This window comes from Catharus ustulatus, chromosome 4 (assembly GCF_009819885.2).
Source record: "Catharus ustulatus isolate bCatUst1 chromosome 4, bCatUst1.pri.v2, whole genome shotgun sequence".
NCBI lineage: Eukaryota > Metazoa > Chordata > Aves > Passeriformes > Turdidae > Catharus > Catharus ustulatus.
The window spans coordinates 68316720-68338905 of record NC_046224.1 but is presented as its reverse complement, the minus strand read 5'-3'; the positions used below and the strand labels follow the sequence as shown (position 1 = coordinate 68338905).

At 41.4% G+C, this 22186-nt stretch overlaps 1 protein-coding gene across 3 annotated transcripts in view; it reads left to right on the top strand.

The window, feature by feature from the left end:
* Window positions 1-13210: 13210 nt before the first annotated feature.
* Window positions 13211-22186, top strand: part of BCAT1 (branched chain amino acid transaminase 1) — a 58567-nt gene continuing 49591 nt past the window's right edge. Inside the window, exon 1 of one of the 3 annotated variants that reach the window (XM_033057933.1) lies at window positions 13211-13318. In XM_033057933.1, the coding sequence (XP_032913824.1) occupies window positions 13313-13318 (6 nt within the window). In that variant the 5' untranslated portion in view covers window positions 13211-13312. Of the gene's footprint in view, window positions 13319-14214; window positions 14337-22186 lie in introns of those variants that run through there. The other 2 variants (XM_033057932.1, XM_033057935.1) reach the window with 2 other exon arrangements.

Here is a 22186-nt window from a genome sequence, read left to right as displayed (position 1 = left end):
TTTGTTTTCGTGTCTTCATGTGCACATTTCAAGAGAGTCTGTTGACAAGTTTTCATTTTCAGAGGGTCAGGAGTACAAGCTGTTGCTGCTTGGGTGTCTCACACTGCTGTGACTGACTTCTACAGTAAATAGGGGCTTGGATTAACCTTAAATTGAAAGGTTTCCTCCCCTTTTTTACAACAAACCTTTTACATAGTTATCCCCCTAGTTTTTCAAGTTCCAGTTTCAGACATAGCACAACAAAATATGAAATTTCAGAAACTTCAGGAGAGAAAGAGCATGTGTCTAGATCTTGGAGCAGGTTTTTAGTCTAGTTCAAGGATATGACCATGAGTTCCCTGTATCCTAGAAAGTGGCCTGATAATCAGGTTTACCATTCTGTGGTCTGCAAGCTTGTGGCTCATTGTTGAGGATTTTCACAGAGCCAGGAGAACCGCAAAGCAAAGCTTTTAACTGGTTATTGAGATATTGTGTTGGTGCTATGTACCAGTTAGTACCCTAAAAACTTAATTTGACCAAAGTTGCTTGTATAGTAAGGATTTCAAAGAACAGGCACTTCCTAATTTGGAAGAAAAAGAACCCCATAGCAATGTCTGGTTACATTTATTAAACTAGGAGAGGTATAATTTTAATCTGAATGTAGCTCATGGCCAATTACTTTCAGTGACTAGTTGCCATTCATTAACCAGGAATACTTTGGTTACTGCTCACAGTGTGGTACCATATGCAGTTTAGAGCCTGTCAAAAACAGTGTAAAGAAAGGATGCTTGTCCCTGTGGCAGGTGTCACAATGAAGATTTTATTGGATTACTTTAAAATAATTACTCACCAGATTTCAAGGCACAGACTCATCTACTTGTTGCCTTTCTGGATCACTGATTGTCAGCCAGGCTGGAGAGTAGAGTCCATATCCCTAAACCAAACGTCTGTCTCCCAGTCTGTCTGTCACTGCTAGCCCTTGGACTCCTGTCCACTTCTCTGGCTTCCACATCCTGGCTCACTTTGGCTGTTCTACCCTTCAGGCTGCCAGTACCAGCTGTGACATCACTGGCATGTCATTACCAGACTGATTTACCAGCAGAACTTGGCCCTTGCAGCCCATTTGTTCTGTTCTAACCCTCTAATATTGATCTTGGCACATTAAAGCATCTCTTACAATACTTGGATCTCATGCTCAGTGCAACAAAGAGATTTCGCAGCTGCTGTAATCTCTTGACAAGCCTAATTCACCACAATTATATGCTAAAGCATCCTCCTCAAACATATAACAATTTACAGAAAAATGGTATGGCTACTGTGGGGTAGTTTGGTGTGGAATTCATTATCTCAGACTAAGTATTGTGACTGATAACCTGGGATGTGGAGCAATATCTATTTATAGGAATGAATTTATGTGTTGGTTACCAGCCATTAATGGTAGTTTAATTAACAGTTTGTATTCTGAGGTAGTGCATGCCCAGAAATATGCTTGCCAAAAAGCATCTGTGCTTTCTAGCAGACACCCTTTTCCATGGAGTACTTATTTTCTGGGGAGTGTGGTGGATCTCCTATAGAAATTTATAAGTTTGGAGTATCTTATTGCTCACAGAAGCTTTGGATTCATAGCTGAGCACCAAAGGACATGGTGGTCCCCCAGCAGAGGTCCCCCCGTGGCCACCAGGAGGAGCCATGAGGAAGCGAAATTCCTGGGCCCTGGGATCAGGGATGGCAGGAGGGGCCGGGGGGTTTGGGGTGTCACTGGCTCCCTGGGAGCACCAGCACAGAGCCCATGTCCCTGCAAAACCTTGGCAGGAGGTCAAGTGGTGATGTCTCGTGCCCAAAGGCAGAACGTACCTTTAATCGTCTTCTCTTCAATCAGTCCCAGCACACGCCAACAGCTCCGGGTCCCGTTGCTGGCAAAGTGGGACCTGGAAAACAGCTTGAAATTTCCTGACTGGCTTTTTTATCCACTTCTTTCTGAAGCCTTTTCAGGCTTGATTGAATTTAGACTGGGGAACCACAGTGTAGCTTTAGAGCACAAAGAGGATGTTGAGCTTTTTATAGCGCGCCGTCAGAGCTGAAATGCTGAACGTCAGCCCCTCTCTGGGCTGGCAGGGTTTGAAGCAGCTGGGTTGTACTTGGGAAGCTGGGAAAGCAGGCTTTCCATTTTGGCACAGCCCAGCTGCCTCACTGCCTCCTTTTCTCCAGGCATTCCAAATCTATTTCAGTAACATCAGAGAAATCAAGATTTCACATTGATAAGTCAATTACCGTATTTTCACGACCATAAGGCGCAACAGATTATAAGGAACACTTCTGGGTTTTGAGCAAATTTTAGGCTTTTAAGGGTGCCTTATAGTCGTGAAAACACGGTACTGTGAAATAGAATGGTTTTTTTGGACCCAAATGTTTTATACCACCAAACCCACACACCTATTAGGTCAGTCTTTAAATATGGATTTTCTTTTTATAATGAAACCAAGCAGTTCTGCATTGAATCTTCCAGATGCTCCAGCTGAGTGGCTTTTCTCATTAACTGTCAAACTTTGTGATCCAAAGGTTAACAAAGCTGGTGAAGAGTCTGGAGCACAAGTCCTATGTGGAGCAGCTGACGGACATGGAGGTGTAAAGCCTGGAGAAAAGGAGGCTTGGGGGAGACCTTGTCACTCTCTACAAGTCCCCGACAGGAAGGTGTAGCCAGATGGGGGTCAGGCTCTGCTCCCAGGCAACCAGCAATAGGACAAGAGGAAATGGCCTCAAGCCACACCAAACCAGGGTTAGGTTCAACAGAATTTCTTCACAGAAAGACTGACTAGACACTAGAATGGACTACCAAGGGAAGTGGTGGAGTCACCATCCCTGGAGATACATAAAACAAATGTGGATGTGGCACTCAGGGACACAGTTTAGTGGTGGGCTTGGAAGTGTCGGGTAATGGTTGGATTCAATGATCTTAAAGGTCCTTTCCCACCTAAATAGATCAATCATTCTATGAACCCGAGTGGAGATTTATCCTCCACTTGTTTCTTTCCTCTCTCAACTGCTCAAAATATTGAGTGTTTCCTCACTCTCACTTTTCTACCAGTTTTGAAGGTGGGATGAGTGGGGGATAGAGAAGCAACTTGGGAACAACACTGGATGAGAAAAATGGGCTAACAAGGAATCCTGGTGCCCCCTTTGAAAGGTATATGAGGGAGCTGATTTTTATGAGAGCTCAGGATCCACATGACCCAGATGCTGAAGGCTCAAATAGGAGCCAGCTGGGGTAGGCTAGGCCCCTGTTGCCCACCCTATGCCTCTTCCTCTCCTAGCTCTGAAGCACCTAAACTCCTTCAAAAGCCTGTTGCAGGCTCTGCCCTGATGAAGATGTGACCTGAAGGAAGTCTGTCCCATTCCAACCGAGCTGGGGGCTGGCAGCACTGGGGTGAGGCAGGTGAGGCCACCCAGAACCTTCTGTAAGAGCCCCAGAGGAGGTGAGGTGAGTGGCTGGAAGAAATGTTGAAAACAAACTCTGTTCTTGCTAAGTTTTGTTATAAATGAGAAACAAAAAGTCTCAATATTCAGCAAAATTTAGATTGCTTTATTTTATACAGACAGAGCAAAGCAGTGCTGGGGAGATGTGAGGGGTCACTGCCCACTCCATGCTCCCTCGAACCTTGCTTTGCATCTTCTTATAATATAGTCTCTAGTTGTAATTAATAATTTTTGGGGTTTTTTCTGTCATAATTTTGCCAGACAAGCAGTGGTGGCCAAAATAAACATCCATGTAAAGTGTCTGGGAGTCAGCCTCCTAGATAACTATCTGGTCTCGGTAGATAAAACTGGCAGAAATTGGGAAGTTCTGGTCTTTGTAGATAGGCAGTCATTGATAAAACAAAGGCAGGAAGTCTGATTTTACAAAATCTATTGGACTATTGGAAAGTCTGATTTTATAAGCTGGTAATAGATATAAATTATTTAGAAAACATAGTATTCATAACAGGTGATTTAAACCAGAATGATTTAATCATGTATTTTCCTCTATCAAGTGTCCATGCTTTACTTCAGACCTTAGTATTTTGGTTTATACAAATACCAATACTTGTATGTTGCTTACTCAGGATTTATCGGTATTGTAGCAACTTGCATTCCTTGAACCACTGATTGGATTAGTGGAATGAAACATGGAATGAGACAGTTCAGTTTAGTAGTATTTTTTTTATTAATTCCACAAATAAATTCCCATTTGCTGAGTTGTTTTAATTTCTCGTACAAGTTAAAACTTCCCTCACAGTTTATCCTTGCTCTTTGGAACGCTTTAGTTACATATATATTTTTTAAATTCTTCCTTGTAGTGATCTTGCACTCCTCCTGATCTAAATATCCCCACATACCTTCTTTTGGGAAGCAGAGGTACGCTTCTCCTACTGGGCAGCTTTGGTATACCGATGGAGCCCACCCTCCTTTTCCCAAATTGGTGGCTACTCGGTAACTTTTCCCCATGACAGTGCAGGTTTCTAAGTTGTGCTTATTATAGCAGGCTGAATTGATATATGTGTGGAAGGTAAGGGTGGATACCATGCATCTACCGTACCTAATTGTCTGGTAACACTTGGAACAAGCAGCAGCACTATTTATTTTTATCATAATTAGCAATAGAATGACTCCCATGACTATTTTCATCCCTCTGCCTCCCTCAAGGCCTATGGGGTTGCTACCAGTAGCTGAGCTTTGTTTAATTTTCTTGGCAGCACGAAGTATTTTCTGGGATCTCCCACTTTGTCTTTCTCTTTTGGTAGTGTTTCTCAATTTTGTCCCAACTTTTAGCATGAACATTGCAGTACGAGGTACAGCAGTGACAGAATGGTATATGCAATCCTTTCAGGCACTCTTTGGCCAATACTTCTGCCTTTGTCTTCTTCTTTTCTCTTGTTCCATTCTCAAATAACTTCCACCGGTTATGATCTTTAGTTTTGATTTTTCCTTGTGCTGTTAGGGTATTAATACCTTAACAGTTTTCTTAGGTTTGTTTCTTTTACATTGGATATATAATGGGAATGGGAAATACCTACCATAGGAATGACACCACTACAACTCAGTACAAATATGGAGACCTTTTTTTTTGCTAATTTTCAGGTATATTGTCTTTGACACTTCTCAACTATAGATTTTTCTGTTTCTTAGGTATTTTCCATTCAACAGGCACTAGAAGTTTCCATTTATAAAGCAAAGTTATTATATAAATCACAAGCTAAGGCTAGAATATGAGAACTTTCTGACTGAAACGGTCCTGATCTTCTTGTTTGAAGTGGAAGTATTTTTTCCTCAGATGCAAAAGCTCAAAGTCAGCTGCTTGTGTTCTTGTCTGTACACAAAACAGGCAGTCTGCCTAAGCACTGAGGCCCAAGACATTTGAAATAGTAATTAAATACACATAAAACAATACTAAAAATGAGAATTTAACAGCACTAATTGTTTAGAATTTTAACTACTGTACAAAAGCTGCTGAAGTGAGTTTCTTTTAAACTAGCCATTACAATTTATAGGTAACAGGTGTGTCATGCTAATACAATATTTTTTATTTCTTCTTTTCTTTTACTCTGCTAGAAGCAAGACACTTCAGAGATTTTCTTAGTTTCAACTGTTGTTTCTTAAAATCCTTTTATAACAGTTTGTTTTACGCAGCCTCACTTGGGGCAGCTGCTGCTAACTTTTGCCTCAGCATTGTCTTGTTTATTGCATTAATTTGGTTTTCAAAATAAGCCACATCAGTTTGATGTGCTTACAGAGCACTAGATGTTACTCTACACACACTCCCCTGTAAACATTAAAACATTTCAAGGAATCAGGGAATTACAGAATGTGTCAGGTGGGAAGGAACTACAGTGGGTCATTTGGTCTTACCTCTCTGCTCAGGGAGGGTGTCTTTAGAATACATGGCACAGCACACTCATTTACAGTAATTTCACGATTATAAGCCGCACCATTTTGACTAAAATTTTGGTCTGAACCTGGAACTGCGTCTTATAATCAGGTGTGGCTTATAATAGTGAAATTACTGTACTTTTATCTGTGGCATTGCACTCACAGAAGATTTAGCAAATCATGGCAAACTTTACACAAAAGCCAGGACTGTTTTAAGTCAATGGCATGAAGTCGAAAGAGGTTAAAACCTCAGAGGTTAGGTTGGGTATCAGGAAAACGTTTTATACCCAGAGTTGGACACTGAACAGGCTCCCTAGGGAAATGGTTACAGCACCAAGCCTGACAGAGTTTAAGGAGTTTGCACAACTCCTTTAGTATGTGGTGGGAATGTTGGGGTGTCCTGTACAGAGACACAAGTTGGATTTAACTTTGATGTGTCCCTTCCAATACAGCACATTCTGTTATCTTGTGGTTTTTATGATTCACTAAGTGCAGCACACTCCACTGCTGCTGTCCTACACGAGTATTTAGCTCAGCTTACATTCCAAAGCAGCCAGACTCCAGGTGCTGGCTGGGCAGTCAGGATTACAGTATTTGAGAAGCACAACTATACGTATGCACATTTGATCATTACTCACAATTATACTGTATTTTTAAGAACTGACAGACTGTAAAGAACTGCTTATTTTCTAGAAGTTTGATCCCAGATCTTTAACTATTTGCACACAAAATTTCACATCTAGCATTTATACTTTTTACTACCTTGTATACAGTGGCAATAGGCACTATACTATTATTCTTTTTTCTAGCTTGTACACACTCCACACTTAGTGAGTTAAATGGTTTACTGCTATTAATAAAACTCAATATGTTATTCCTTATTTTAAGAACCAGCAAGACATTTCTTTTTACATTTTGCTTTTATTCTTAATTACTACACTTTTAATGATAGGAACCTTAAACTCTTTTTCTTCCTTGCCCTTGCTATTTTTACAGTGTTATTACACACATTATGTCTTTTAGTAATATTTACTACACAAGTTCTTTCTATCCTAGTGTTTACCATAAATTTTAACTTTTTTTTTTTTTTTTTTTTTTTTTTTTTCCACAGCAGAAACAGGCATCTTTAGCTTGCTCTTGGTATCCTGACTATGTCAGGGCCTCACTCATCCTCATTTCTGAAATGTTTAGAGAGGGATCCAGATTTGGTCCTCCAAAGTAGAGGGGTTGGGGGCGGAGCCCAGCACCTGAACCACTAAAGAGCTTTTTGTTAGAACTTAATTAGTGCACAGACGGTGCACATGTGGCTTACGGTGCCAGGGCTGTGGCACCTGGTAGGGATGGGGATCAGGCAGGGGAACAGAGTGGGTTGTGTCAATATGGGCAGGGCAGCCAGAGCCACGGCCAGTGAAAAATTACAGCAACCAGGACCGAGGCCAGAGAAGGCACCAGAGGCTCGGCTCCAGGGTGGGGAAACACTGGAGCTGGAGAAAACTAATGTTAATGGGGTAGGCAATGTTTTTAAAGGGTCCCAACTCTTTTCTCTCCCGCTCTTTCTCTGGGGTTTCCGACACTCAAACTTTTTGCTCCTAGGGGCTCTGCGCCTCCCGCCTGACATAGGGCACACTCCCTGTTCTCTGGATTACTTGGTTCCTCCAAATTCACAAATATGTTCAAGGGCTGGCAAATTCAAATCTCCAGGGGAATATTTTTTTCAGGACTCCATTCATTTATCCCTGGCCTCTGCCTCTTTTTTAACTAGTTTTTTTGGTAACTTAACATCACTTACCCCCTGACAGCACAGAAAACTTTTCTAACAATATAATACAATCCACTTTTTCAGAAAATAAGGTTAAACTTTAAATTAACAATACAAATATATTCATTCATTCATTCACTCTCGATTTTTTTTTTTTTTTTAAACATCAAGGGATTGTCTTGAGGTGTCTGTGCTCCCCCTTGTGTTCTGCCCGGATCCTGCCTCTGCTTGGGTCAGGACGGGATAGAATTTTTGCATCTACTTGGGCTGTGGGATGGGAAAAAGCAGCTTTTCCCTCTTCCCTCTGTGACTTGCTCTCGCTTCATGGCAAAATCCATGTTTCAGTCAGGAACACACACCGTCACCTCCACCAAACCAGACAGCTACTTACAGCTTCGATGCTCCTGTCTGGGTCTTTGTGCACAAGAATTACAAGTGATTTTTGCCATGGTCTTCTGGGAAGCTCTTTGATGCTCAGTCCATATTGTGAGGTAAGTTGTTGGGTCTTGAGAAGCGCTGACGAACCAGGTCCACAGTAGTGGGGGTGCCTCCCTGAAATCACAGTGCCTCTCAGAGCTCCAAGGATGGTCCCGGGTTTCAGCACCAAAACATAAAAATCTCGATATTCAGCAAAATTTAGATTACTTTATTTTATACAGACAGAGAAAAGCAGCGCTGGGGAGATGTGAGGGGTCACTGCCCACTCCATGCTCCGTTGAACTTTGGTTTGTAGCTTCTTCTTATAGTATAGTCTCTCGTTGTAATTAATAATTTTTGGGTTTTTTTGCTGTCATAATTTTGCCAGGCAAGCAGTGGTGGCTGAAATAAACATCAGCGTAAAGTCTCTGGGAGTCAGCCTCGTAGATAACCATCTGGTCTTGGTAGATAAAACTGGCAAAAATTGGGAAGTTCTGGTCTTTGTAGATAGGCAGTTATTGATAAAACAAAGGCAGGAAGTATGATTTTACAAAATCTATTGGACTATTGGAAAGTCTGATTTTACAAGCTAGTAGTAGATACAAATTATTTAGAAAACACAGTATTCATAACAGGGGAATTTAAACCAGAATGATTTAATCATGCATTTTCCTCTATCAAGTGTCCATGCTTTACTTCAGACCTTAGTATTCTGGTTTATACAAATACCAATACTTTTATGATTAACACGAATCTTTTATCAATTATCACAGATCCCAGAGCACGATGTTTTTCTTCCCTCTCCAGGCAGAAATAAGTGATGCATTCACAGAGTGCTTGTTTAGGAGGAATGCATGAAATGCTGTTTTCCTCAGAGGGTGGGAACAAAGGGGAGGAGATATTTTGTGTTTATTTGGTTCCAATTACCCTCACACATGCAGGCCTTTTCCTTTCAGCCTTTTTCTCAGCGTTTCCCTGGTTGTCAGATGTTGTGCGGCCGCTTTCCCTTTTATCTCCTCTCCCGACTCTTGGTTTGCAATGTTTTTTTCTGTGAGGGTAATTGTGCAGCCCAGTGCTCTTTGCAAGGGCGCTAGCTGAGGCGCTTTCTGCCCTTCAGCATCTCTGACATTCCCTTCCTACTCCCAGGCTTTTTATCTGGGATTTTACACTCAGATCACTCTGCTAGTGGGTTTTACAGCAGAGCCTGCACACAGCGGGCATGGCCAAGGAGGAGGGAAAACAGCAAGAGGATGGAAGTGAGGAAATGAGAATCGGGCGAAGGTGCTGCTGCAAAAAAATCTGGCTGATCTTAAAACCACATTCCCTGAAAACTTGCATCCCACTCAAGCCCTTCCACAAGGAGACAGACCATGGTGCTTTCATCTTTCTGTTTCTGCAAACAATACTTTCTCCCCCTTTTCCAATAGGAAGACCACTAATTGCAACCATCAGCTTCTCCTATCATTGTTGTAGTCCCAAATCACCAGTCAAGAGGTCTAAAGGACCTCTCCTTCTCCAAAATAAAATCATTAAAAAAATCAACCCACCCTCACATTTTGTTCCTATCTGAACACATGTGTATAATTTCATAATACTTTACATATGCATATAATAATTGCATAACATTTTTCTTTCCTGTTAGGAAATTTCTACAGCATTACCCTGATTCTTAACCAAAAGTTTGCCTTTCCCTCACTTTCAAAATTTTCCACAACTGTGTTCCCACATCTGCAAGGCAGCTATCTGTAAATCTTAAACTGCAATTACCTTTTTAATCATTCTTAAGAGTTTTAGTTTTGTGATTGAAATCAGACACAGGTTTTCCCTGAAGAATATTATAGATGAAAGTTTATATTTCCTTATTTCAAATATTTGCACCACTGCACTTACATGTAGTCACAGAAACTATGCAAGACTGAGTTTCAGTAAAAAAGCCAACATAGAAGTAAAGTACTTCAAAAAGATCATGGCATTCTGGTATTTCTGGAAGAGATACAATTTTTTTTTTTTTTTAAATCAGCTTTGGAACACATTTTGAAAGGGCTTATATTACAAAGAGCTTTGAAAGTTTTAAAAGATCAGGATCAAACTGAAGTGCAGTCTTACTTTAAATGATACCTAAATCTCTAAATTATTGAATGAAATTTGGTTTCTCCACATTTTTCTACAGGAAGTTTTCATGCCAATTCAGGAGAAAAATGAAAATCACAGAATCTTAGCTTTCTGTTACATGGAAAACCTGGTTTCTACCCACCTTCTCCCTATCCTCTTCAGAGGATACAACCAGGGTTGTAGAGGAAACCTTGGAAAGTGTATCAAGAAGGATTTGTGCTTTTTATTCTTATAGAATTATAGATCTACAAGCTTCCTCTTTCAACACTTCCCATTTGGCTTTATATCATACTGCCTTTTCATTTCTACAACAGTAGTTCCTCTTATTTCAGTGATTTAAAGGTAAATTTATTCAGATCTGGTATGGCAAATGTGACGTAAATCCTTCACCTCATGAATTCCTACAACTTGTGGAAACACTTTGGACTTTGAGCATAGAAATGACTTTATTCTTTCATAGATGTGAAAAATTTACTCATTAAAACTTCTAAAGTTTAACAGCACTGTCAAGCGTTCACAGAATTCTTGGCGTTAATGGAAAAACTAGTGTCGAAATGAATAATGTTTTATGAAAGCTAAATACTCAGTGTAGAAAATTTAATTTCTTACTGATGGATCAATGCAACTGAGTGAATCACTAGAGGTAAAAATCTAATGTCCTTTGCCTTGTAACTTTGGGAGTGTTACATAAAGAACTGTAACTAGACTGAAGTAATGCAAGCTATCTCTGGAAAAATACAGCTGTATGGCACATTTACTAATGGCAACTTCAGGTTTGGGATGCTGCAGCAAAATGCAACTTTTAAAATTAGTTCTGCAGCTTCTCTGAGTTTTGATCGTCTTTTTCTGACTTTTACTTGCAAGGTCAGGGCCAGCATGACCCTGAAAAAAAGCAAAAGATCAATACAAAGATCTCTTTTTTTTCCATCTATCATAGATATATAATACATGGTGGTTTGCCTTGGCACAAATACTCGGTAGTTCAGATAATATTTTTTCTTTCCCTTTCCTTCTTCTATTTCTTAGTTTTGCCCAGACCATGGATTCTGCCCTATATCTCAGTAGCTGGCAGCAGTTTAAGGATAACTTGAAATGCATCTCTACAGTGAAGCATATTGCAGAGAACTTAGGTAAAAGGCTGACTGTTCAGACTGAGCTCTGGAAACAGTCAAATTGCACTCAAACAGCTTTCCCCCCAACCTTTTTTTCCTCCCCCCTTCCCCCCTGCTTGTGTTCTCTCCCCTTCTCTTGTGTTTCCTTTGTGTTTCCTTTGTGTTTCCTTTGTGTTTCCTTTGTGTTTCCTTTGAGTTTCCTTTGAGTTTCCTTTGAGTTTCCTTCGTGTTTTTCTTTTTTGTTTTTCTTTTTGTAGAGGCATTAAGGATACTGAAGTGAGTCTGGAGAAAATGTACAGTCTGTAACAAGAAATGCTAAAAGATATATAGATAAAAATGCCATTGAGAGACAGACTCAGCATGACTTTTCTGAAAGGAAATCCTGACCTATTTACATATCTATAAACTATTTCAAAGGAAGTAAGGCCCGATGGATACCATCTAATTGGAGTTCCAAAGCATTTGACAAAACGTCTTAGCAAAGGTTTATAGAAAAGAAAGGTGCTTTTATGGATTCCCTCTTTAATTTGGTAAGAGATAAGAAACAAAAGAGAGTCTGTAGTTGAAAGAAGGGGAAATTGAGGCAAACAGAAAAAAGGACAAAGTTTGCTGATGAGATTTAAAGCCTTCAGGGAAAGGGTGTTAAAACACTTCAGCCAAACTAGAACTATCTGCAGCAGGACCTTATGAAGCTGAATACACAATTGTAAAAATAACATGTAATACTATCTGCAAGTATAAAATTACTCTCATAGCAAAAAAAACCCAAAACCAAAAAACAACTATATTTATATAAATGGGTGGGTTATGAATGAAGTCTTGCCTTTCAGCAGAGAAATCTTAGAATTAAGTAGTTCAGAAATAGATCAGTTCACTTCAGTGTCATGAAAAATCCAAATAGGAAACAGAACTATAATGAAAAGAAACAGAGGAGGGGAAAAAAAAGCAAATTAAAAGTAAATATGATGACCTGCTTTTTGAGAGTGTTGTGTAGCTCATGCCCCCATCCTAAATCAAGAATGACCAAGGTTATTGAACTTTTTTTTTTAGTTAACAAAAAATATTAGAACTCCTCATCCGGAGAAAGGAGATGGCAGACAGAGGATTTGACTGTCAAATTGCCTGTAAAACCACAAATTATGTGCAGGGGGTAAAATGCTCTTAATTTGTGTTTACAGTCTCTCAGTATCAGAAAAATGAAGAATGAGGTGAATGTGGCAAATTCAAAATAAATCAAAATTGAGTTTTTCCACAGAACAGAACTAAACTGTGGAACTGGTGAGTACAAGATCTGAAAGATATTAAATTTTATGTAGGTTCAAGGAACAAATGAATAGATCAAAGAGACACGAGGAGCTGTTAAGTTTGAGAATTTATCTTTCAGGAAGTTAATGTGGCACAAATCCTTTGAGGGTAAGAGTGTATAGTGGAAAGAGTATATGGAGCAAAGTGCCTCTATGTGCTTATTCTCTTCTTGAAACTCTTCTGCAGCATTTTAGTGTACTGTGAGTGACAGGATATTAAATTAAATGGACCCTTGGCCTGACCCATCCGGGCTGTTCTCATTATTTGCTTGTTAAGCTGAAGATAACTTGTTGTGAATGGATTGAATTGCCCTGATGATGAGTTGTACCTCCCTGAAGCTTCTCTGCTGCTTTCTCTGCCTCCTGTGTTTTGCTCCATCTTTCTCTCCCAAATAGCTGCTGAAACAAAACTGTTCACGTGAACTTGCATTTTGGGTAGTACTGCTTACCTGTGTTCTTTTGGAATCCAAGATGTTTGTAAATCCACTAAATAGTATTTTTTTTACCTGGCTGAAGAGCAGCAGGAAAATCTACTTATGTAACCAATCTCTGGCACTGTACAACAGAGAATAATTCATTTACATCATGCAAAGCAGAACTTAGCACTTCTGACAGTCGCACTGAGGTGAAACGGCTTCCTACAACTCTAAAGGAGATCGGAAGGGGAAAACCTTCACGAAAACATTAGTAAAGGAAGAAGAGACTGAAACGTAAAATCACTTATTATGAAAGTAAGCATTTTGTGAACATTGCTGTAGCATTTTCTCTATAAAATTCGTGGGGTTTTTTTTGTATTATTTTCACAGGCACGGGTAGAAGCAAAACAGACAGGCTGCTATATTTATTCTTTAGGCTTCGGATGCCGGCCAGCTGCGTGCCAGGTAGCAGAACTCGGGAGGTGAGGCAGGAGTGGTGGCTCACAGTGCTGTGCAGGTCCATACATACCAGACCTCCATGCATTGGGTGAGCAGGGAAACATCGGGCAGCCCCACTAATTCCGGATAAAATGGGTCGGGTGTGTCCCACCCCCCACCGTATTGGGGGGCAATGCTGGGGCACTAAGCACCAGTCGTGCCCGGAGCCGTGGCGAGGGGAACAGGGAAGAGCTGGTGATGGGAGGGATAACTGTGAGGTGTTGGTGTGTCAGCCGAGACGGACGCGAGACAGAGGAAATGACTCAGAAAGCGATGAGTTGGTTAGCGCTTGCAGAGGAGAGCGTGTCGCCCTCAGTTTGAATTAGAGCACAAGCCCTGAATCGGCTCGGCTCGGCTCGGCCAGCGCCGCGCACCGTGCGGGGCCATTTTAGGGCCGGGGCGACCCCGCCGCAGCTGAGGTGAGGGCGGAGGCTCGGCTGTGGGCTCGGCTGTGGGCTCGGCTGTGGGCTCGGCTGTGGGCTCGGCTGTGGGCTCGGCTGTGGGCTCGGCTGTGCCGGTGCCTGCCGAGGCTGTGGCGGCGGGGGGAGCTGTGTGTGCCGCCAGGAGCTGTGTGTGCCGCCGGAGCAGCGGGCGGGGCGGTCCCCGGCGCCTCGCCGAGCGCGCTCGCTCGGTGCGCGCCGCCCTCCCTCGGCCGCGGGTGCAATCGGAGCCCGGCAGCGGCGGGAGCAGAGCCCGCCGCCAGCGCTCCGAGCAGCTGCCCCAGCTCCGGCCGGCCCCGACCCCGCCGTGCTCGCCCCCCGGCTCGGCGATCCGCCGGCTCCATCCCGCCCAGAGCCCGGCAGGAATATCTCCCCCGTCTGCCAGGATGATCAAGGTAAGCGGAGTGGGTTTCCTGCCCAAATCCGCTCCTCCATCCTTCCGGCGATGCGGAGCAGCGGAGGGGCTTCTTGGCAAATCGGTGGCTCGCCGGTTTGTGTTCACGGATTTTAGTGCCCCGATTTATTTGTGCTTAGTGAAGGGGGTTTCTGTCCCCGATGGATTTGTTGTTTGAGATTCAGAGAGAGGCTGTATGTGATTTCACCTCTTTCATTGCAGACAACGTGTGTGGAAAAGAAGTAATTCTGTGAAAAAGAAATAATGGGGGCGGGGGGCTGGGGTGGATGGAGAAGGGGAAAAGAAGGTATATGATTTCCTTTGGGGTGAATTTCTTGTTTATGTGTTTCCCAATGATTAAAAAACCCAAACAAAACTAACAAAAAAACCAACAAACCAAAAGCCTGAAAAGGTTATGGTCTCCTGGCAGACATCAAGCCTTTTTTTGCCTGTAAGTTTGTTAAAGCTCTTATGTCTGCCCTTGTACTAAAATAGACTGTGGGTAAAATCCAGTAACATGTGCTTAGAGGTTTTGAGTAATTTCAGAAATAACTTTACGTCATGTAAGAGGAGTTGTTGGTAGCAAGCACTAACGTGGCAGATGAGCATCTGTGGGCACTGTCCTTTTATAAATGTCATGTTTATGTTCTTCAGCTTAGTGACCTGATCTGGGGATTAGGAAGTCGTCTTCCTGGTCAAGGCAAAAGGCATGGAGTTAGCACGGGTGCTTTCAGTTAGACCAAGGGAACATCACAGTCATGTTCCACCCTGTCGAGCACCTTCAGTAACGCTTGGATTTTGAGGAAGGTTTGTACTGGGCTGACTGGGAACTGCACAGCTGCAGTCTGATACCAAAGTTAACAGCTGAGGAAAACCACGGCTGGGTTATTTTCTTTCCTTGGCTCACTTTAGCAGATGGAATGTAGGCACAACAGGTATGTCACTGGCAGGTGTCTCACCAGCTCCTCTCTGCTGCTGATGGCAAGTGTCCCTCACATCCAGCAGTTCTGTCCCCTGGGTGACACCCCTGGCACTGGTGCAGTTGCTACTCATGGTGGCAGGGCTAGGATTGAGGAGCCTGGGGATGCTGTCATAGCCCCATTTGCCCTCCCTGCAGCTGGAGAGTGGCAGACCAGCCATGGCAGAAAACTGGTCTGGAACTACTTAGGGAAAATACCCAAGAGCTTTCGCAGCCACAATGCTCAGAGACAGAATGGAGCATCTCAAGGAAGGGGCAGACTGTCGTATTTTATATCACTTCTGATATTCCTGTTGTGTGTCATGAGGGCAGGGCTCTTGTTTCCAGGGTGTCCTTCAGCACCTGTAAGGAATCCTCTGGCATGGCCTTACAAAAAGAACGAGTAACAGCGAAACCACAGACATACCAACCTGCTTGCTCAAAGCAGCACTGACATCTCGTTGGGTTCTTCTCACCTGCACAAACCCGACCTTAGCTTTATCTTTTTTGCTGTAGAAAACATGGAAGGAAGCAATAGCTACAGCAGTAGAAGGACATTCTTGCCACTTGGAAGTGATATGGCTTTGGGCAAGTCAGCGCTATCTGAGCCCTTTACTGTTTATTTGCCTCATCTGTTCAGACTCCAGGCTTCTGGCTGTCACTGTGTGTTTGTAGGGTATTTATCAAAAGTACAAAAAATATGATTTGATTATCACCATACTTATGTAAAACCTCATACATTTATAAATAACCTAATCAACAGCATTGTTCCACCTCCTTGTCCCTTTATCTCTCCCTTCATGATTTGCTGTGTTTAGTCACAACCCCCCATTTTTCCTTGAACTATTTCCAGCTCAACCACAACCCTCCCTTTCTGTCCTGTTTAAAGTAATGTATAAGAAATGAATTACGCCTCCAGTTTCTGCAGTCTCTGCCTTGTCCACCTAATGCACTGATTGTTACTGACAGGCCTAGCACTTGTGTGTGATCCAGTGGATATGCTGATGTTTCCCCATGGAAATAGAGCATTGAAATAGGCTGCAAAGCCATAGGTAAAAGAGAAGATTGCAAGTCATGAGGTAGCTTTAACAAAACAGATATCTTGTTAAAATAGCCCACAGGCCATATCCTTTGTTTAATTAGATAGATGAAAATAATTCAGATGGATTTCATTAGCCATTAATCTATCCCTGGGAGGATAATGTTAGGAGAGGAGGTAAATCAGTTAAACTGTAAACACACTGTTTACTTTAAACTGTAAATACTCAGGTGCTCTGCATTTATTCAGGCATTTTGAAACAAATTAGGAGATGTGGGAATGATAAAGAATTGAAACAGACATTTTTGTTGCTTCTCTGTGTAATGCCATTTTCTTAAATGAATAATCATAGCTGAATGTATAATGCTGAAAATTACCAGTAGGTTTGAGGGCGGGATCTTCAGTATCAGAATGAAGGAGCCAAGTGGTAAACTCTCTGTAAAATTTGCACAATCAGCCTTTTTAGGCCACAGATGTGAGGACTGGCACATTCCTGTGGCCACAGTGACACATGTTCCTCATGCTACTGGATGAGCTCATCAGGCAGCTCTATGAGTTCAAGGCACTCAGTGCTGATCGTGGCTTTTGATAATGAATTGTGGTGACCCGCATGCAACAATGGCTGCAGTTGAGTGATTAAATGCCCAAACTTCATCTTGAAAGTCTGGCTTTAGGCAGTAGTTGAGAATAAATCAAAGCTGTATGTGACCCGAATGAAATAAATGGTCCAGGAGACTTGCTCCTTTGTAAGACCTTTGTTGAAAAATCATCTTGGGTGGGGAGCTTGAGGGGTTCCGCACACCACTGCTGCTGCTCACCATAGATGATCCAGAGGAGGAGGAGGAGTGCAGCTTTGTCTTCTTAGGTAGAGCTGGAGCTTCCATCCTCAATGAGAATCCCAAGGAAGGGAGTTTTGGTTCCTAGTCCAGGGGTGCCATGTTGGTAGGGTGCTGTTCAGATCATGTCGATGGAGTCAGAGCAGCTTGGGATGATAAATTTGTGTTCTGCACTGTTTTCCCAACGTGGGAACACTGTTCTTAATTCCAGATGTCATTTAGGCTCATTGCCTTAAGGGGTTTTTAACTCCGAATAGTGTCCCAGTGTCCTTTGCACCCCTTTTATTTGCATACGGATCAATGATGTCACCTTCCTCAAAGGTGCCATTTCAGAGGAGCAGCAGAGGCATTACCTGATGGAAGGGAAAGGGCGCATAGGTGAGACAATTGGGGACTGAAACAGAATGAGGCCAATAATTTAACATTAACAATTAACATTAATTAGGAATCAGAACAGGATAAGGCTTGGATTTTAACATTAACAATTAACACAAAAACTGAACAAACTTAGGGACTTGTTCCTAACACCGAATATGTTAAGTTCATAGTCACTGCCATGTTTGCACCTTGATGCCTCCCATTCTAACATAGGGTGAAGTGAATGGGTGGCCCCATTTACCTTGGAAACAACCTCATTATTTTATGGCTTTATACATTAAAGGTCCAGGTAAAATTGCATCATAAAATAGAGCACCTGTTGCAGAAGGGCAATTTAGGAAGTATTACCATATGCTGTTGCAGAGGAAAATCCAGTGTTACACTTAGAGAAAAGCACTTTGGTACACTTTGGTGTGTACATCAGAGGATCCAAAACTTAACATGGGCACAGTTGAAACCATCTGTAAAAATTATCAATAAGTTTTACCCATCTGGGTTTTTTTTTGCATTTTGGCCCATAGTTTATTGCTATTTTTGCAAACTAATGTCACAATACCATTCCAACAGAGTTACTAATTTACTTGTTCCCTTGAGGTCTACAGTATGTTCTGAGTTTTATTTTAGAGTATACCTGAAGCATTAATGAAGGGTAGCAGCAGGTACACAGCTACTTCTAATTCAGTTTGCCTATTAGAGCATGTCACACACCATATTGATAAAAAACATTCCTAGTAAGCACAGAAAATTGTTTTTTTTCTGGTGTACAAATAGGGTTTAAGTCCACAAGGTTCTGATTGGAATAATTTCCACTAGGATTCAGAGACATCACTGCCACACAAATCATGTCTACTTGTTTAATTTCATTTAGACTGAATGGCCCTGCCTAAAGAAGTTACGGAAAGGGGCTGACCGTAGCACATCCACTTGTGTACTCCAGGCCTGGCTGACCCAATGCACAATTCTACTGCTCTCCTCTAGTTCAGAAGAGCGAGATTTTCTTTTGTTCAGCCTTATGGGGCCAAAACTTAAGTGAATTCAGGTAATTCTTCATCATCTTTCTCATTCCTTTGTTCTGGAACTCTCTTCTGCTGCTGGTGTCAGTTTGGTCCACTCCAGATTCATTAGTTTTTATCTTCTTCCTCTTGTGATGCCAGGCAAACAGAGACTCGTCACTCATAATAAATATTTGAATTTGCATTACTCTTACTGAGAATGAAGTTTTTTAAACTTTGACACTGAGAGTTTGAGAGAACAGAATGTGTTCAGTCTGGAGAAGGCTCTGGAATGGTGTAATAGCAGCCTTCCACAATCTGGAGGAAGATGATGGAGATGAGGCCAGGCTCAGTAGTGCTGTATGGCAGGAGGACAAGAGGTGATGGCATTAACTGAAACAAAAAGGGTTCAGGTGGTATATAAGGAAAAAATTCTCTCTACAAGCACAGGTGGGAAGTGGGTTACCAAGAGAGACTGTGCAGTTTCCATCTTTGGGAGCTCTCAAGACCCAGCTGGATCTAGCCTTAGAAACCTGGTCTGAGCTCAGAGTCTACGCTGCTTTGAGCAGATATCCTGAGGTCCCTTCCAGCCTGGATTTTCCTGTGGTCCTGAGAAAAAGCTTACAAACTAATTTTTTTAAAATCCAGTTTTAGTTTTTGACACAGCCAGTAGTGTGGACCAGCACATATTTATCCAGAGCCCTGGATGCTTGATTTTAACAGCACAGTCTGTGTAAAGGTGGTGTTTAAAGTCACCACTGTAGGCAGATTTCTTTGCAGAAGATATATTCTTTAACATGTTGGTATAGTAGTATTATTTTCTTTATTATCCTGAAGAAGTCCATGTGCTTAACAGAGGAGGTTAAGCTGGAAAACTATAAAGCACTGAATAAAAGGAGGTATTTTTGATTTTCAGGAATGTGAACTTGAAATTAATCTGAAATACAATCTATAAGGTTACCACATGAAATTGCATATTCTACTGTCATAAAATGATACAATTGTTTATCGTCATGCAATTAATTAAACATTATAGGTAGTCCACCTAAAATCAGGAGTAACAATACAATTTCTTTTGATGTAGAGTTTCTCAACCTCCATTAAAATAAAAGCAATTCTCAGTCAAAGGAATATGGAAAAGAAACTTCAAGTGTTAACATTTACTATGAAGTTACCATCAACATAGCTGGCAGGCCGGTGGCTAAGTAAATTTCTTACCAGATGCATGATGCAGGCTTTACTTCCCCCATTTTAAAGTTTGAAGAAACTGGTGGAGAGGCTAAGTTTTTGATTCTGGATGAAGAAGAGTGTAAGTATTTTTTTTAATAGGCTCTATAGTTTATAGTTCATTTGTTATAAACTGTCTTCATAAATATATAATTTTCAGAGTACCATAATTATTTTTTGAGAACAGAGCATGAAGGTTTATTATCAAATTATAAACATCACAGTGCTTCTGAATTCTGCCCTGTGGCAATGCCTGCTTAAAATTTGACAAACCCTTTCCTAATTGCTAGAAAGTATTGCCTGAAATATAGAGGGTGAAAGCTAGAAAAAATGAATAAGCATGAAGTAATAGCACAGTGGTACTACATGTAGTGGCTATACAGGCAGTTTTGCCACAGCTGTAGAGCTATATGTGTACATGCATGCAGAAAAAAAACATAATTGTATTCATATGCTCATGTATTTGAGGCATTTCTCTATCAAGAGTATATAATCTGTATTTTTAATATTATCCTTTATCTTTCAGTAGTTTTTCAGAGACCATATTTGGCATCTACAGTTTGATTCTCTTCTTGACACCTGAAGATAGAAGTTCAGTAACAGCATTCCTTTCTGGTTGTTCACTAAGCTGAAAATTAGCATTTACAATTGTTTTCTTTTGGATTTTTTATTAAGGTGGTGTGCTGTAGCCAGCAATGTTTTCATCATGTTAATTGGGTAAAATATTTAGTACAGCACACATATAAAATGAATGTTCTGTCCTGCTGTTTCCAGGTGAACTGGATTTCAGCAGTGTACAAATCAGATGCAATTCTAAATTTTTAAAAGGCTCAAGATCAACTTCATACATTCTGAAATGTGAAAAAAGTTCATGTGCTTGAAGCCTCACAGACCTCTTTGTTCATGTTATAAATAAGTAATTTGTCGATTGAGATCTGTGAAGCTGAGCAGGGCTGTTATACCATTTATATAGATGTTGAATTGTAGGAAGGCAAGCCTACATTACTTGTCATAGGCCAGTTTATTATCTTAATTTCTGGTGCCATTCCTCACCATTTCAAAGCTGTCATTTTTCTAATAGAGACTGCATCACTCCTGATTTATGTTTGCTGTAGCTTTAACCATGATATGATTTTGGCAAAGGCCCTCTCTTTGTTTTGTGTACTTCATGTGTGCTTAATGGTGACACCTCTACAAACACCTCATCTGTGACCACACTTTTCCAAGGCCACTTTTAATGTGCCAAGTGATATTTTGCTCTCAAATTCCCTGGGTAGCATCCAGTTTGCTCTGGGCAGTCTCAAGAAATGATAGGGGATTTGGATATGATGGAAATGACAGGGGATGAAGGACTGCTCACATTGTTTAGAAAGGACACATAGGATAAGGTTAACACAGCTCCAAAATTTTGGAGTGTTATAATCCATGATTTTTCATAGAGTTGTTACACAGTTGAATATATATTAACTAGGTGGGATATCTGTTTCTGTCACTACTTTGAAATATTTTACCTCTTTTGAGCAGATGATTTGATAAAAAGCAGATTCTTCTGGTAGTTGTCTTGTTATCTTGTTGTACCTCATTCAAGGGAGGAATTTGTGACACTGCAGTGATGCTGTAGTTGTGCCCAGCTTTTCCTGGCTTGTTAGTAAGCTTCCATGGGATTATTTACATTTGCTTGGTGTTGTGGATAATGCTTATTACCTTCTGTTACAGCCTCTGCAACTCATAAAGAGTGTAAAGTAGCTAAGTTCTTAGAATATTCTGAGCTGAACATCAATCATGCAAATATGGTCCCTCTCTGTGGTTACTGGGACAAGAATATTATCGTAGTTGCTGTCCTCAAACAGGTTCCAAGGATTTTCCCTTTGACTTAGCTCTGTTCCTAGTGCCCTTTACATCAAGTGGAAAGCTTCCATTTTGTTTCTACTTTGTTGAACTGTGTCTAGTTGAAACAAATCAGGGCAGTGTTTGAACACACAACAAAACACATGTGGCAGGGGTATAGCGCAGACTTTGGGGAGGTCTCACATTGCTTCAAACCAGCTATGGCAGGCTTAAAACCCCCTGGAGCTAGTACAGGCAGGTGTTCTGCAGCCAGCACCTGTGTGCTCTTAGGCAAGAAACTTGAAAAGGTTATAGCTGTGAGTAGTGAACAGCCAAACCCATTACAAATCAGTCATTTACACCTGTTCTTCCTTCAGAAGAATTGCAATGGATTTGATGAGTATGTTTCAGTTCCTGGGAGCTGTGCAGACCCTATTCTTGCACCTCAGTGAATTCTCTGAAGCAGCTGTCAAACATGTGCCACAATCCATGCCTCAATTTCCTGTTTGCAGAAGAGACGTAGAAGAGATATTTCAGCCTTCTTTCACCTAGGTGCTGTGACTGTAGAGCCAGACTTCCAGGTCTTGCAGTGAG